This window comes from Petromyzon marinus, chromosome 34 (genome assembly GCF_048934315.1).
Source record: "Petromyzon marinus isolate PM22_M1 ecotype Great Lakes invasive population chromosome 34, UKy_Petmar_22M1.pri1.0, whole genome shotgun sequence".
Lineage (NCBI taxonomy): Eukaryota > Metazoa > Chordata > Hyperoartia > Petromyzontiformes > Petromyzontidae > Petromyzon > Petromyzon marinus.
In genome coordinates this window covers 9,636,894-9,649,959 of record NC_133700.1, presented here as the reverse complement: position 1 = coordinate 9,649,959, position 13,066 = coordinate 9,636,894, and the positions used below count along the sequence as shown (strand labels likewise).

The 13,066-nt window shown below is 45.8% G+C and overlaps 1 protein-coding gene across 1 annotated transcript in view; it reads left to right on the top strand.

The window, feature by feature from the left end:
* The window catches only part of LOC116948682 (disco-interacting protein 2 homolog C-like), a 96,226-nt gene extending 83,664 nt beyond the window's left edge, over positions 1-12,562 (top strand). The window contains exons 32-38 of the mRNA XM_032965622.2: positions 466-636; positions 4,319-4,380; positions 4,849-4,906; positions 5,559-5,633; positions 7,174-7,348; positions 9,910-10,033; positions 12,199-12,562. Of these exons, the coding sequence (XP_032821513.2) occupies positions 466-636; positions 4,319-4,380; positions 4,849-4,906; positions 5,559-5,633; positions 7,174-7,348; positions 9,910-10,033; positions 12,199-12,451 (918 nt within the window). The 3' untranslated portion in view covers positions 12,452-12,562. The remainder of the gene's footprint in view (positions 1-465; positions 637-4,318; positions 4,381-4,848; positions 4,907-5,558; positions 5,634-7,173; positions 7,349-9,909; positions 10,034-12,198) is intronic.
* The last annotated feature ends 504 nt before the right edge of the window (positions 12,563-13,066 follow it).

Sequence of the window (13,066 nt, the reverse complement as noted above, 5' to 3'; positions counted from 1 at the left end):
CATTTTAGTACAGCCGTTTTGTCAATCCACTACTGGATGAGGACTCTCCGCTGGGTCCTTGGGGTTACTTGACCATATTTCACCATGCTAGTCTTTGTAAGTTGAAGGCGGGTAACATAGATGTGGTAGCATAGAAGTACAGCACAACTATCGGTTTTGCTGCACTGCCCTCTGCTGCCCCACCTTGCATGTCCTATGACGACATTATGCAGGTTCCACCCGCCGTAGCATCCATGCTCTAATGTGTTTTAGTTCTCACTTGGTAATCAGTAAAGTTGCCCTTACTAACACGGGGTGGGCCTGTTCTTGTTAACGCTGTGTGTGTTGGCGTGGTGTGGTATGGCGCGGCGTGTGGTGCTTTGTACGTGGTGTTGTATGGCACGGTGTGGTGTGTGGTGCTCGGTGTGTGGTATGACGTGTTGCCGTGGTGCGGCTCGGCGTGCGGTGGTGCTTGCGGTGTTGCAGGCCCGCGGGGTGAACCTGTCGGGCGTGCGCACGTGTGTGGTTGTGGCGGAGGAGCGGCCCCGCATCGCGCTCGCCACCTCCTTCTCCAAGCTCTTCAAGGACCTGGGGCTCTCCCTCCGAGCTGTGGGGGCCACCTTCGGCTGTCGGGTCAACCTTGCCATCTGCCTGCAGGTGAGCGGCGGCGTCGTCCTCGTCCTTGTCATAATAATTATCGACAGCTGTAATCTATCTGCTGCATGGTCTCCCCGAAGCAGTCGCCATCTTTTACAGTCTCGCAATGCAACGGTCCACCGAACATCTGCAATCGCGCGTATTTTATCGCTCCGTTTCTGCATTGTACGCCCTCTAGGGCATGTTCTCTACTTTGAATGTTACCCTGTTATTAGTCTCGACCACCAGGGTCATCCCTTCTCGACGTGTCCTGCACAAGCCCACTTTTCAAAATTCCTGGCATAGCCATTGGACCCCTAATAATCGGCATGCATCTTGCCAGGAGGCACTATGGTTTAGAGCATTCAACCCAAAATTTAAATGCCTGCAAGTTCAAATGCTGGTCGAGGTTCAGTTCTGCATATAATCCTGAATAAGGCCTATAGAGTGAGTATCACTCTCTGAAAAGACAGTAGTTGCTCATGCTATGCACAGACTGGCCAATCACTGAGAATGTGGAATTTCTGCCTCTGGTTCATCCATCAACGGAGATGATTGTTGTGCCATTGAGCAGAGAGAGACGATGTGACTTGGTAGTTTAAAAACTCAATCTTTGCAGAATAGAGCCTCTATGAGTCTCGGGAATCTTCGAAAAGGGTCCTATTTGTAATATTTGATCATTGTTCATGATAGCAGAGTAGCCAGAAAAACTGAAGAGAACTCATACATATGAGAGGCTAGTACTTTCAATTATGTAGAGTGCGTATTAGCAGTCTACTTGCTGTACAGTCACCTCAAAGTAGTCATACAGGTTGGATGTCTCCTGTTTCTTGACGATGGTTTGTACAATGTATGTATGTTGACCTTCTTTCACACCGTACGTAGACAACCGTGCCAATCGGAGGTGCAGGGCAGGACAGCAAACGAAACTCTCAAAGCAAGTTGTAAAGAAATTAGTTTTCAGTCTATAAACAAATAATAATTTTCAATCTTAAATCTATGATACACCAACCCCACATCTGATGGGCCAGGTTGTAGGCAGGCGACGTCATGCCCAGCACAGCCGTCAAGTCCCCCGAGTCATTAAGCCACTTAAAATACAATTCATTCAAAGTAATTATTCTAAAATAAAGCATCTCGTGGTACGGAAGCATCTGGGTGGCCAAGGTGCACCATTCACCTCGTGAGTTATGCTGTGTTGCTGTTGCACAACGGATATATAGAGGCATGTTTTTCAGCTGAACACCAGTGCAATTGAGAGAGTGATCGAATTTATATTCTGAGGTGCATTTCTGAGTAAGAAAGGCGAAGCAGGTGGTGGCTATGGGTGCTTAAGCCTGAAAACAAGGCAATACGTTGGAGGCCATAACGCTGTTTCTCACATTAACCAAGAGTGAAAAGGAATAAGCATTGCACTTCCCCGGGCCTCGGAAGAGTTTCTCTCGCTGGGAGTTTAATGGCCTCCGCTCAGTCGCCAAAACCAATTATAATAAGTAAGTAAATATAAATCAATGGGCCACAGGTAAAGAGCACATGCAATTTTCGTTGCTACCATTCCTCTCAGCATGACGTACAACCTCTGGGTTGAGGAAAACTCTGCCTTCTCTACCGAAGTCCAGTCAATTAGGCAAGCCCGGCCCTCCTAGCTCACACTCCATTGACTTCGGCTCTGGTGTGTACCTCAAGCCAAGACGGTGGGAACTTGGGGTAGATGGATTTATGAACTGTCAGGTTTCAGTTTCATTTATTTGGTATAGCCCTGTGAGCCATTCGGCTCTTGAATCGGGTGCAACCGCAACAAAGAAAAAACAAAAACATGAACAAGAAGACATCTTAAAGTGACTATGTGACTGTGCAAACAGAAAATCCAGGAAAAAACAGCAAAATATTCCTGAAAAAGCACCGTACATCTGTGCGCTCCTGACGCGTCTAAACCAGGGGTGGGACACCGATGGCCCTCGAATTATTTTCACGTAGCCCGTGGCCACACGTGGCCTCCCATCTTAAAATCGTATTTATCAGCCATGCCAGTGGGGTTCTAGAGGGAAATACCTTTGACCTGGCACCGTAGTTTTTTTATTATTATAATTTTAGCATGCTCTCAGTCCCTTCTGTCACTGCAAAATACTCTTGCAGTGACAGAAGTGGCCGAAGTGCGCGCGTGTCAATGTGTGCTTTACCCACCAAAGGCATTTGAAAGCTCGATTCGACCCTCAATAAGGAGTCGTCCAACCCCCCCCCCCCCCCCCCGGTCTCAACTAATTCAGGCAGTGGAATCACTTGGCTTCATGTTGCAGAACATGAATGTATTTATATTCTTGGATCTTTCGGTAAAGTCACGTAGAAGGGAAACAATAAAATAATAAAAAAATATAAAACAATTAAATTGTCACGCCTTTTTTCAAATTTTCTTGCTGTGGTTTTCACACCTGATGATGATTGCTTGTGTTGCAGTGGAAACGTCGTGAGAATTTTATTGTTTAATATATATATTTTTTATTGTTTCCCTTCTACGTGACTTTACCGAAAGAACCAAGAATATGAATCCCTGCAGTCACGAAAGCTTTAAATAAAAAAATGAATGTATTTGTTGAGAATACCCGATCTGATTACAACCTCGGAGCAGCAGGTGTTTAGTACCATTTGAGACGGCGCCATATTTTTTTTATGTCGGTGAGTTTCTCTCAAGGTTTTTTTTAATTGCCTGCCAAATCCCATTTGTGAGTGATTGGTTGAAGGGCTTCTTCTTACGGATGCTCATCCCCTACCTCTTGTTAAACGCTTTTGGTTAGAGTGTTCCTTTGTTGCTCAAAGAGGAGCTTCAGCAGTTCAGCGCTTGAATTTATGCACCAGTTCAATACTGCTGATGTCTTTTTGAACACCTGGTTGGCACGAAAGGACGCATTTCTTTAGAGCAGGTGTTTAACCTTGACTCGTGCGTGCATTTTTCTGCTTCAAAGAGCTTCGCCGAGTGTTTCTGATGCCCATCATGTCTAAGATACCTGCTCTGAATAATGATCACGTAAAAATAGCCCTTTGTTGTGTCGCCTTAATTAAATGAAACGGTTTTGCAAGTTGTCAAAGAGAAAATAACTTTTTTTATATTATCCTGATGATTTCCTTTGCATTACCATTAATAGACTTTGCTGTATTATAAATATTGGCCTGGGTAAAGCAAAGACCTTAACTTTGGGACTGATTGCATTCGGTAGCATTTTTACCACCAAATTGCTGAATATTTTGGTGAAAATGTGAATGTGTCCAATTGCAGCCATTATGTTCATTAATGTGAGTAAAAGCCACTGGGCTAATGACATAATTTGCTCAAAATAGATGTTTTAAAAATATAATGTGATGAACAGGGTGTCAAGTAAACGTTGCAGAGTGCCTTTGATCTGGTACCGCCGGCCGTTAAACACAGACGTGCCACTTACAATAGTAGACCTTCACTAAAATCTCACGGTCTTGTGTCTTGTAGTTTTCTACAAGCCCCAGCGGTGGTGCATTATAGGCAACAAAGCCATATTCTGTTTTATTGTTTACTGGCTCTTTAATGCACAGTTCCAAAGCAGACCTCCGCAAATTGTAAAGATGACTGATTGAGTCAATATCCAATAACATGTGTAATGGAAATTGCTGCACGCCCCTGCCTCCTGACTTTAACAACGGAACGGGTCAATAATTTTTTTTTTCTTTATTTCAGGGCACATCTGGTCCTGACCCAACCACGGTCTACGTCGATATGAGAGCTTTAAGAAATGACAGGTATGGCTGCAGCGCTCTATTGCGTTAATCTATTACAACTGCACAAATAAATACCCTCTGGGAGATTATCCGTGACTACGAATGAATTATTAAGCAGCCTCGCCAAAGTCCAATTTTAGTGTCTTGCGAGGTTCAACTTTTTTTTAAGTGACATGTAGATTTAGAGCCCCTTCCTATCAAGGCAGCCGGCACTGTTAAGCCCCTTTGATTAAAAAATGAAAAAATTGGACCCAAAACACAGCTAATGCGTTTCTAGACTGTGCATCTCCATTCTGGCCAAGTAAATCAAATGGGAGTGCTTTCAGAAAGCCTGCTTTTGTGTATCTGCCCAAAACTCTAAATCAGGGCTGTCTGGCCATTACTACCTAATTCAGTAATCTCCACTGGCAGTACGTCAAAGGACAGACTGGTGCTTGTTTTGATTTCTGGCACTGCTTTTTTATTAATAGCGCGCCGATTTACTTTCAGGGTGCGTCTGGTGGAAAAAGGTTCGCCACACAGCTTGCCCCTAATGGAGTCTGGAAAGGTGGGATCATGCTTATCCATTATGCATGCCGTCCATAGTAAGGCCACACTGTCACATATCTAAAACATTGCACAGGTAACTTTAATGTGCAGTTATATATCTTATCTCGCTTCCAAAAAAGGCACTTTAGAATTTACGTTGGGTTTATGCGGTCTTATTTTCTGCTCATTTCAGGTGTTTTTAAGCAGTGGTTTGCTAAAAAAAATTGTACATTGTTAAAATAGAAAAGGAAATAACCGCTTTATTTTTTTTTATTTTCCGTGTAATGCACAAACACATTTTTTTATGGTTGTAAATGGTTGCAATAATAACATGAGGTCATGGTTTAAGTAATATTAGCAATTTCCGCGTTACGTATTAATGCAGTTATTAGTCCAAATGACCGGCAGCATTGATCCAGCCAGGACTAGTTAGGGAGGTCACGTCACTCGTGGCCGATAATGTTAATTAACTGATTGATAATGTTCATCATCGTTTTCACCTTAATTGTATTGGACACAACCTGCCTTGAGCCCCTCGATCTGTGCCGAGCCAGCACTAAATGTGGAACTGGGCAGGGGGGGAGAGGTGGGTGGTGGGGGGGCGGGTGTCCTTTGTGGACCGTGGAGGGTTTTTGCCATAAGAGGGTGATTTTTTTTCTTTTTTTGCGCAGATCTTACCTGGAGTACGCGTGATGATCGTGAATCCAGAATCCCTCGGTCCACTGGGAGATTCGGATCTGGGAGAGGTAAGACTTTATATGAAATGGTTGTTTTTTCATTTTTACGACAGAAGGCGTGACAATCTCAAGACGTTTGTGTGAGAGTCCTGCATTGGGATGCTTGGCCAAATCCCATTAGTTAGTGTTTTGGCATGTGTGAGTTAAACCGGATTACCCGGAGAAAACCTCCATACACAAGGGGGGGGGGGGGGTGAGACTCAAAGCTCTGCACAGATACGTTCAAGAAAACATTCCTGGACCGCTATCTCCCTTGCCACCTTGCAGGCCAAGCCTACAAGACATCGTAATCCCAGGCAGTCTCCCATATAAATACTAAACCAGCCTCAACCCTGCATAATGTATCATTGTTTCTGCCTCAGTGTTCAAGTAGTCACTAAAATAACAAGAAGTTGTCCTTTTTTTAATGCGGGCATATAGATCTTAAACAAGAGCATTCGGCTACATTTGAGCACCATCCTTTCCTCCATGTGGAAAGAAACTCGTGTTTTATTATATCATCGGAAAATAATATTTATTTTTTTTAGTTTGATGTCGCTATTGCACTGTTCTTGTTGTTAACGTTTCTATGAATACGGTTAGTACGCCTCTCGTACATGCTGCTGTGCGTGGTATTGAATTGTCCACATTGCAATTGGACCGTTTGGCAGTCGCCCAAGACTTTTGCGGTACGGTTCATCTCTCGCTTGTCTGAGTCAATCAGCTATCCCACAGTACGTGTGACAGGGGGCGCTATCCAGCTATGAGGCCAACAGACTCTATTGATCTCGACAATTTGCGCACCAGCAGACCCTAGTACGCAATGCCATTTCGATTTACAGAGTGTAAGAAAATATGGAATCTTGCGAAAATACAAATTTGCGCAATGGAGAGATAGGAGACTGCAGCTCATAGATGGGAGAGGGTGATAAAGTAATATATGGTTGAATGCATTTAAAGAGAGGCAAGAAAATTATAGGCAGAGATCAAAAGGAAAATCTTCAGCCTGGATTTGAACAGGTTTAGATATGGCTGGGTTTTGATGGATTTTCAGACGGATGAGAGGATGAGGAGTTTGAATAACAGATCCATGGGGGAATCTGCGCAGAAGGGGGAGTAACCTTCCATTGAGCGGAGGTTGAGTGGGGGGTTTCTACAGAAGGCGACCTGGGTTACTGGAGTGCAGAGCACATGAAGGGGAGTAGACGAAGATGAGAAACAAGCGTATACGGGCATGTCCAAAGACAATCTTAAAGATAGTAAGGACGATTTTGCAGTAAATTAAAATACACGATCAGGACTCTCCACACCTCCGATATGCATACATACATACAGACTCTCCACATGCCCCCGCACCTCCGAATAGCACGGTTGGCTACATACGGTGCGAAATAAGTTCAACATACATACATACACACACGTGTTTGCACCATCACCGTAAACCACAAGTCATATCTCACTTGCTGTACACGCAAACCCTTATGAGTGACCCACGGTTCACCGAGTTCGCTCGTGTCATTCGTTTTGCCCCGTCGACCCTCGCCTGCTTTTGCTCCACTCTTGCCGACAGATATGGGTTCAGAGCCCGCACGGGGCGAGTGGGTACCACTCATTTGTGGGCGACGCCTCGCTCATCGCGGGTCACTTCGACGGGCGGCTCAGGGTGGGCGACACCCATGCCGTGTGGGCCCGCACCGGCTACCTGGGCTTCTTGCGACGCACGGACCTCACCGACGCAAACGGAGGTTCGCTCCCTGACGCCTGGGGTCACTTGCTCCCGCGTGATTTTGTCGCATTTCGCACTGCAATTTTATTTTTTACTTACAATGTGTTTTCTTCCCTGGGCAATAAGGAATTGTTTTCAAAAGCTATTACCATAGCGCAGCGTAACATTTTCAAAATTGCCGTTATTATCGGCGTAAATTAAACAACGTGCTATTCGATCTCACACACGAAAAGCAAACCAGTGCCCAACATAGCACAAGGGCATTAAAAGCCCTCCGGAATTTCAGTCAACCAAGAATAAATTTAACCCATGCAACTACAACACGAAATTCACAAATATCCTGGGGAGTATGGGAATTGTAATTGGGGAACTTTTTTTTTTTCCTGGGAGAAAAAGACTGACACAGGTTCATCATTGCTGAATAAATTATGAGGCCTCGCAAGGTCTCCGTTCAATAACGATCGCAGCAGGGACTAAGTGTGTGGTTTTCTTTTTTTTTACCGCCAAACCGCTTAGAATGCGATCGTCGTTCTTAGTAATGAACGAATTAATGAATAAACTAATGCCCCCTTCCCCGTGTAAAAAGTCTGCGTTCCCGCTCGCACGGTCCCTGCTCACACGGTCCCTGCATAAGTGGGGCAGTGAGCCCATTTTTCCCCCCTTTCCCCCGACCCAATGAGCACTGTGTTTGGGCTTCTGATCCACTGAATTTCTGTGCCAACGTTCCCTCGTTACTGCCCGCATTTCTGTGCCCGGGCTCTTGTAAAGGAACAAACGCAATGAATGAGAAGAGAAGAGAACGAGTGGCCGAGGTCGATGGCAGTGATGTACGTACAGCGAGGGAAAAAAATATTTGATCCCCTGCTGATTTTGTACGTTTGCCCACTGACAAAGAAATGATCAGTCTATAATTTTAATGGTAGGGTTATCTGAACAGTGAGAGACAGAATAACAATAAAAAAATCCAGAAAAACGCATGTCAAAAATTGTAATAAATTGATTTGCATTTTAATGAGGGAAATAAGTATTTGACCCCCTCTCAATCAGAGATTTCTGGCTCCCAGGTGTCTTTTACACAGGTAACGAGCTGAGATTAGGAGCACACTCTTAAAGGGAGTGCTCCTAATCTCAGCGTGTTACCTGTATAAAAGACACCTGTCTACAGAAGCAATCAATCAGATTCCAAACTCTCCACCATGGCCAAGACCAAAGAGCTCTCCAAGGATGTCAGGGACAAGATTGTAGACCTACTTACACAAGGCTGGAATGGGCTACAAGACCATTACCAAGCAGCTTGGTGAGAACGTGACAACAGTTGGTGCGATTATTCGCAAATGGAAGAAACACAAAAGAACTGTCAATCTCCCTCGACCTGGGGCTCCATGCAAGATCTCACCTCGTGGAGTTGCAATGATAATGAGAACGGTGAGGAATCAGCCCAGAACTACATGGGAGGATTTTGTCAAGGATCTCAAGGCAGCTGGGACCATAGTCACCAAGATAACAATTGGTAACACACTACGCCGTGAAGGACTGAAATCGTGCAGTGCCCGCAAGGTCCCCCTGCTCAAGAAAGCACATAAACATGCCTGTCTGAAGTTTGCCAATGAACATCTGAATGATTCAGAGGACAACTGGGTGAAAGTGTTGTGGTCAGATGAGACCAAAATGGAGCTCTTTGGCATCAACTCAACTCGCCGTGTTTGGAGGAGGAGGAATGCTGCCTATGACCCCGAGAACACCATCCCCACCGTCAAACATAGAGGTGGAAACATTATGCTTTGCGGGTGTTTTTCTGCTAAGGGGACAGGACAACTTCACCGCATCAAAGGGACGATGGATGGGGCCATGTACCGTAGAATCTTGGGTGCGAACCTCCTTCCCTCAGCCAGGGCATTGAAAATGGGTCGTGGATGGGTATTCCAGCATGACAATGACCCAAAACACATGGCCAAGGCAACAAAGGAGTGGCTCAAGAAGAAGCACATTAAGGTCCTGGAGTGGCTTAGCCAGTCACCAGACCTTAATCCCATAGAAAATCTGTGGAGGGAGCTGAAGGTTCGAGTTGCCAAATGTCAGCCTCGAAACTTTAATGACTTGGAGAAGATCTGCAAAGAGGAGTGGGACAAAATCCCTCCTGAGATGTGTGCAAACCTGGTGGCCTACTACAATAAACGTCTGACCTCTGTGATTGCCAACAAGGGTTTTGCCACCAAGTACTAAGTCACGTTTTGCAGAGGGGTCATTAAAATGCAAATCAATTTATAACATTTTTGACATGCGTTTTTCTGGATTTTTGAGTTGTTATTCTGTCTCACTGTTCAAATAAACCTACCATTAAAATTATAGACTGATCATTTATTTATCAGTGGGCAAACGTACAAAATCAGCAGGGGATCAAATACTTTTTTCCCTCACTGTATGTATATCGAATTTCTTTCGCACCACTATGTACGTAGCCAACCGTGTTAATCGGAGGTGCGGGGAAAGCAAAATAAACACAAAGAACTGCATTTAATTAATTGCTTTTTGTGTGGCTGGGTTTTCGTCGACCGACGTTTTTTCGAAACCGCCTTTCAGAGCGTCACGACGCGCTGTACGTGGTGGGCTCGCTGGAGGAGGCCATGGAGCTACGCGGAATGCGCTACCACCCCGTGGACATTGAGGCCTCCGTGCTGCGAGCTCACAAGAGCATCACTGAGTGGTGAGGGACGCCGTGGCTATCGTGACTCCCCCCCCCCCCGTGATCGCTCGCATCCAATGGCCATGGCTCACCGGGAGCAATTTTCTGGCCATTGTTGCCCGAAGTCACCGCTGGTAATAGTTGCCGCACTGTTTTATGTTATGAGCAATTGGTTGCAAAAATCTCGAGGAATTGTATGGCCACTCCCCCTATTGAGCAACTTGGATGACAACAGCCATATCAGATTACAGATATAGGTCACATAACTTCCCAAGGTTTTGTGCCCTGTAAAACCAATTATTCTTAATATAATAATGTTCAATAATCTATTTTCATTGCATAGATGGAACTATGCAATCGTCATACCATTTTACTTTTGTGTATAATGGCTCTAACTCTTAGATGCAGCCCTGGGTCCAAAATATTATATCTTTGGTATATATTTTACAGGCTCTTGCTTGACCTTATACAAGACATTTAACATTTATTCACATAAAGGGATCAATAAGGGATGTTTTCTTAGCAAATATTTCATATTGCTTGTGCAGATCTTCCGAACAGTGTAGAGTATTTCAAGACTGCATCGATATTTCGGAGCGCGAGTGTTGTTGCACGCGCAACCTGCGGATATTTACTGCTTAAAAGCAGAGGTGGAGCGATTCTCCGCTCCGGCAGACTGGGGTTCGACTCCCGGTGTTGCGCATCAGTGGCAAGTGTGCTGCAAATCGTCCCTGGGTCCCCATCTATAATTGGCTCAGCCATAAATGAATATGTGGCACTGTGTAGCTGTAAACGTCGCTAATGGTGGATCTCAGGTGTGGTGATCGCCACACCGCCATCACTCCTGCTCCCCCTTCCTGCACCGTGCTGCCTGTAATGAATGGGTGCTCGCCAACGACAATGGGGCCTCTTCTTCAGTCTGTAAACTTGATTCACGTGCACACAAAACGTCTTGGACGGTTGCAGTTACTTGCTGTGGTGTTTGTAGGCGCTTGGGGAGACACTTTGATGGCAAATGTTAAACTCACTGGTTTTGCATCTTATTTAATTTACAACGAGAGAAAAGAGCTGAAAGTTACATGCACAGAAGTTCAATTGCATCCCATTTCATTACACTGACCTTCAGAAAAGCAACTTGGCTGTGAAAACAGAGGAATAAAAACTAATTAATGAATGGTTGTTCATTTTTTAAAATCTGTATTAAAACGACTATTTTAAATTATAGCTACACTTGCTAATAGCACAAAGCTCCAGGTTACAAACAAAGCTGAGCTCATCCCCATACTGGGTACTGTTTGATAACAAAGGTCTTAAGGGTTTATAAAAAGGCCCTATTTAATTAAAAAGGTATTGCTGTTGAAACCCAAAAATTTGCGTCATTAATAAAAACGTATTAAGCAAGCACCATAACGCTGTACATTGGCCAAGCCAATCAACATTGTACCTTGTGCGTAGATTTGTTCTGCTTCATTAATTTAATAAAACATCTGTTCCATGGATGAGCGATTTCAAGGATGTTAAGTGTGCACTCACCCATGCCATTCAAAAGACAATGACAAAAATCCCCCGTGTAGTCTTTAACAGACTGTTGGGGCAAGTGCTGTTAGCGAGTAGCACCTATGAAGGCTGGAACGGCACACGAGGGGATGGGTGGCCAGCACCACACCCGGCTGCCTTTGTCTCCCTAGTGGCAATGTTTACAAATCGCACAAGGTACTCATTTGAGGCTTAGTCGACCTAGGAGAGGCCCAGGACTGGTTCAGATAATTGTAACCGGTGTTTGCCATGAGCAGTAATCGAACCTGACGTGCCGGGTTCATAGCGCAGTGTGTTAGCCGCTACATTACCGCTCCCCATCCACTTACACACTCACACACCTCGTACGCACCTGCCTTCACATCAATCTGCACATCCACCCACACACCTATGCACTCAACCACTTACATACCCACGTATCTATCCGTGTACCCACCGACCTACTCGTGCCGCTATCAAAGCACCTACCCACCTATAAAACTGCATGCTTGCCCGGCGATGTACATATGCACAAACTCGCCCACCTACTCACCCACGCAACTATCCACCCACTCATCGCGCCTGCGTGCACACCCACAAACTCATCCCACACATCCGTGTCCTCACCCGTGTCCCGATTCTGTCCCCCCCACCCCCCACAATTCTCACAGTGCCGTGTTCCCCTGGAAGAACCTGCTGGTGGCCGTGGTGGAGTTTGGGGGCCTCGAGCAGGAGGCGCTGGACTTGGTGGCGCAGGTGACGGGCGCGGTGCTGGAGGAGCACTACCTGGTGGTGGGCGTGGTGGTGCTCGCCGACCCGGGCACTGTGCCCATCAATTCGCGCGGCGAGAAGCAGCGCATGCACCTGCGCGACGGCTTCCTCGACGACAAGCTCGACCCCATCTACGTCGCGTACAACATGTGAGCGAGGCGCGCGGTGCGTGGCGGGCGGGACGAAGGCGACAGACAGATGCGCCACCCGAGAGACTTTTAGTTTTAGGTAAAGTGAGTGCTGGGGGAATTTAGGGATTCTTGACGGTTTTAATAGAAAGGTTGACAATGATGAAGGGATGCGCGATCGGGTGGAAAACGAATTTCGGTTATGGTTGGGACAGTGAAGGTATGGCCTTGGCTTTAGAGGCCCAGACAGTGAAGGTATGGCCGTGGCTTGCAGGCCCACCGGGATGGCTGGGTTGGGATGGAGAGCAGTGGTGGATCGCTTGTCCCCGTAAATGTTCACCGTTTGTGTTTAGTCAGTGCCTCATTCACCCCATGAAGCTTTCCGAATCGCCATCGTCTCCCGCTGAAATCCCTCAAAAGTCCTTGGGATGATTTCCAAAAGCTGCGATTTAAACCGTACAGATAATGCTGGTGGTCATACTGTGCGTGCTGTGTATTTAAATACTATTATCCTTTTTTTGTTAATATTTTTCCCTGCAACATGTCTGCTTGCACAGACCTGCGTGTGGGCTCTAAGAGTAGCGGTGCCATTGGCGCAGAAGCATAATGCACATTACAGCCACACGCCACATGTTGTACC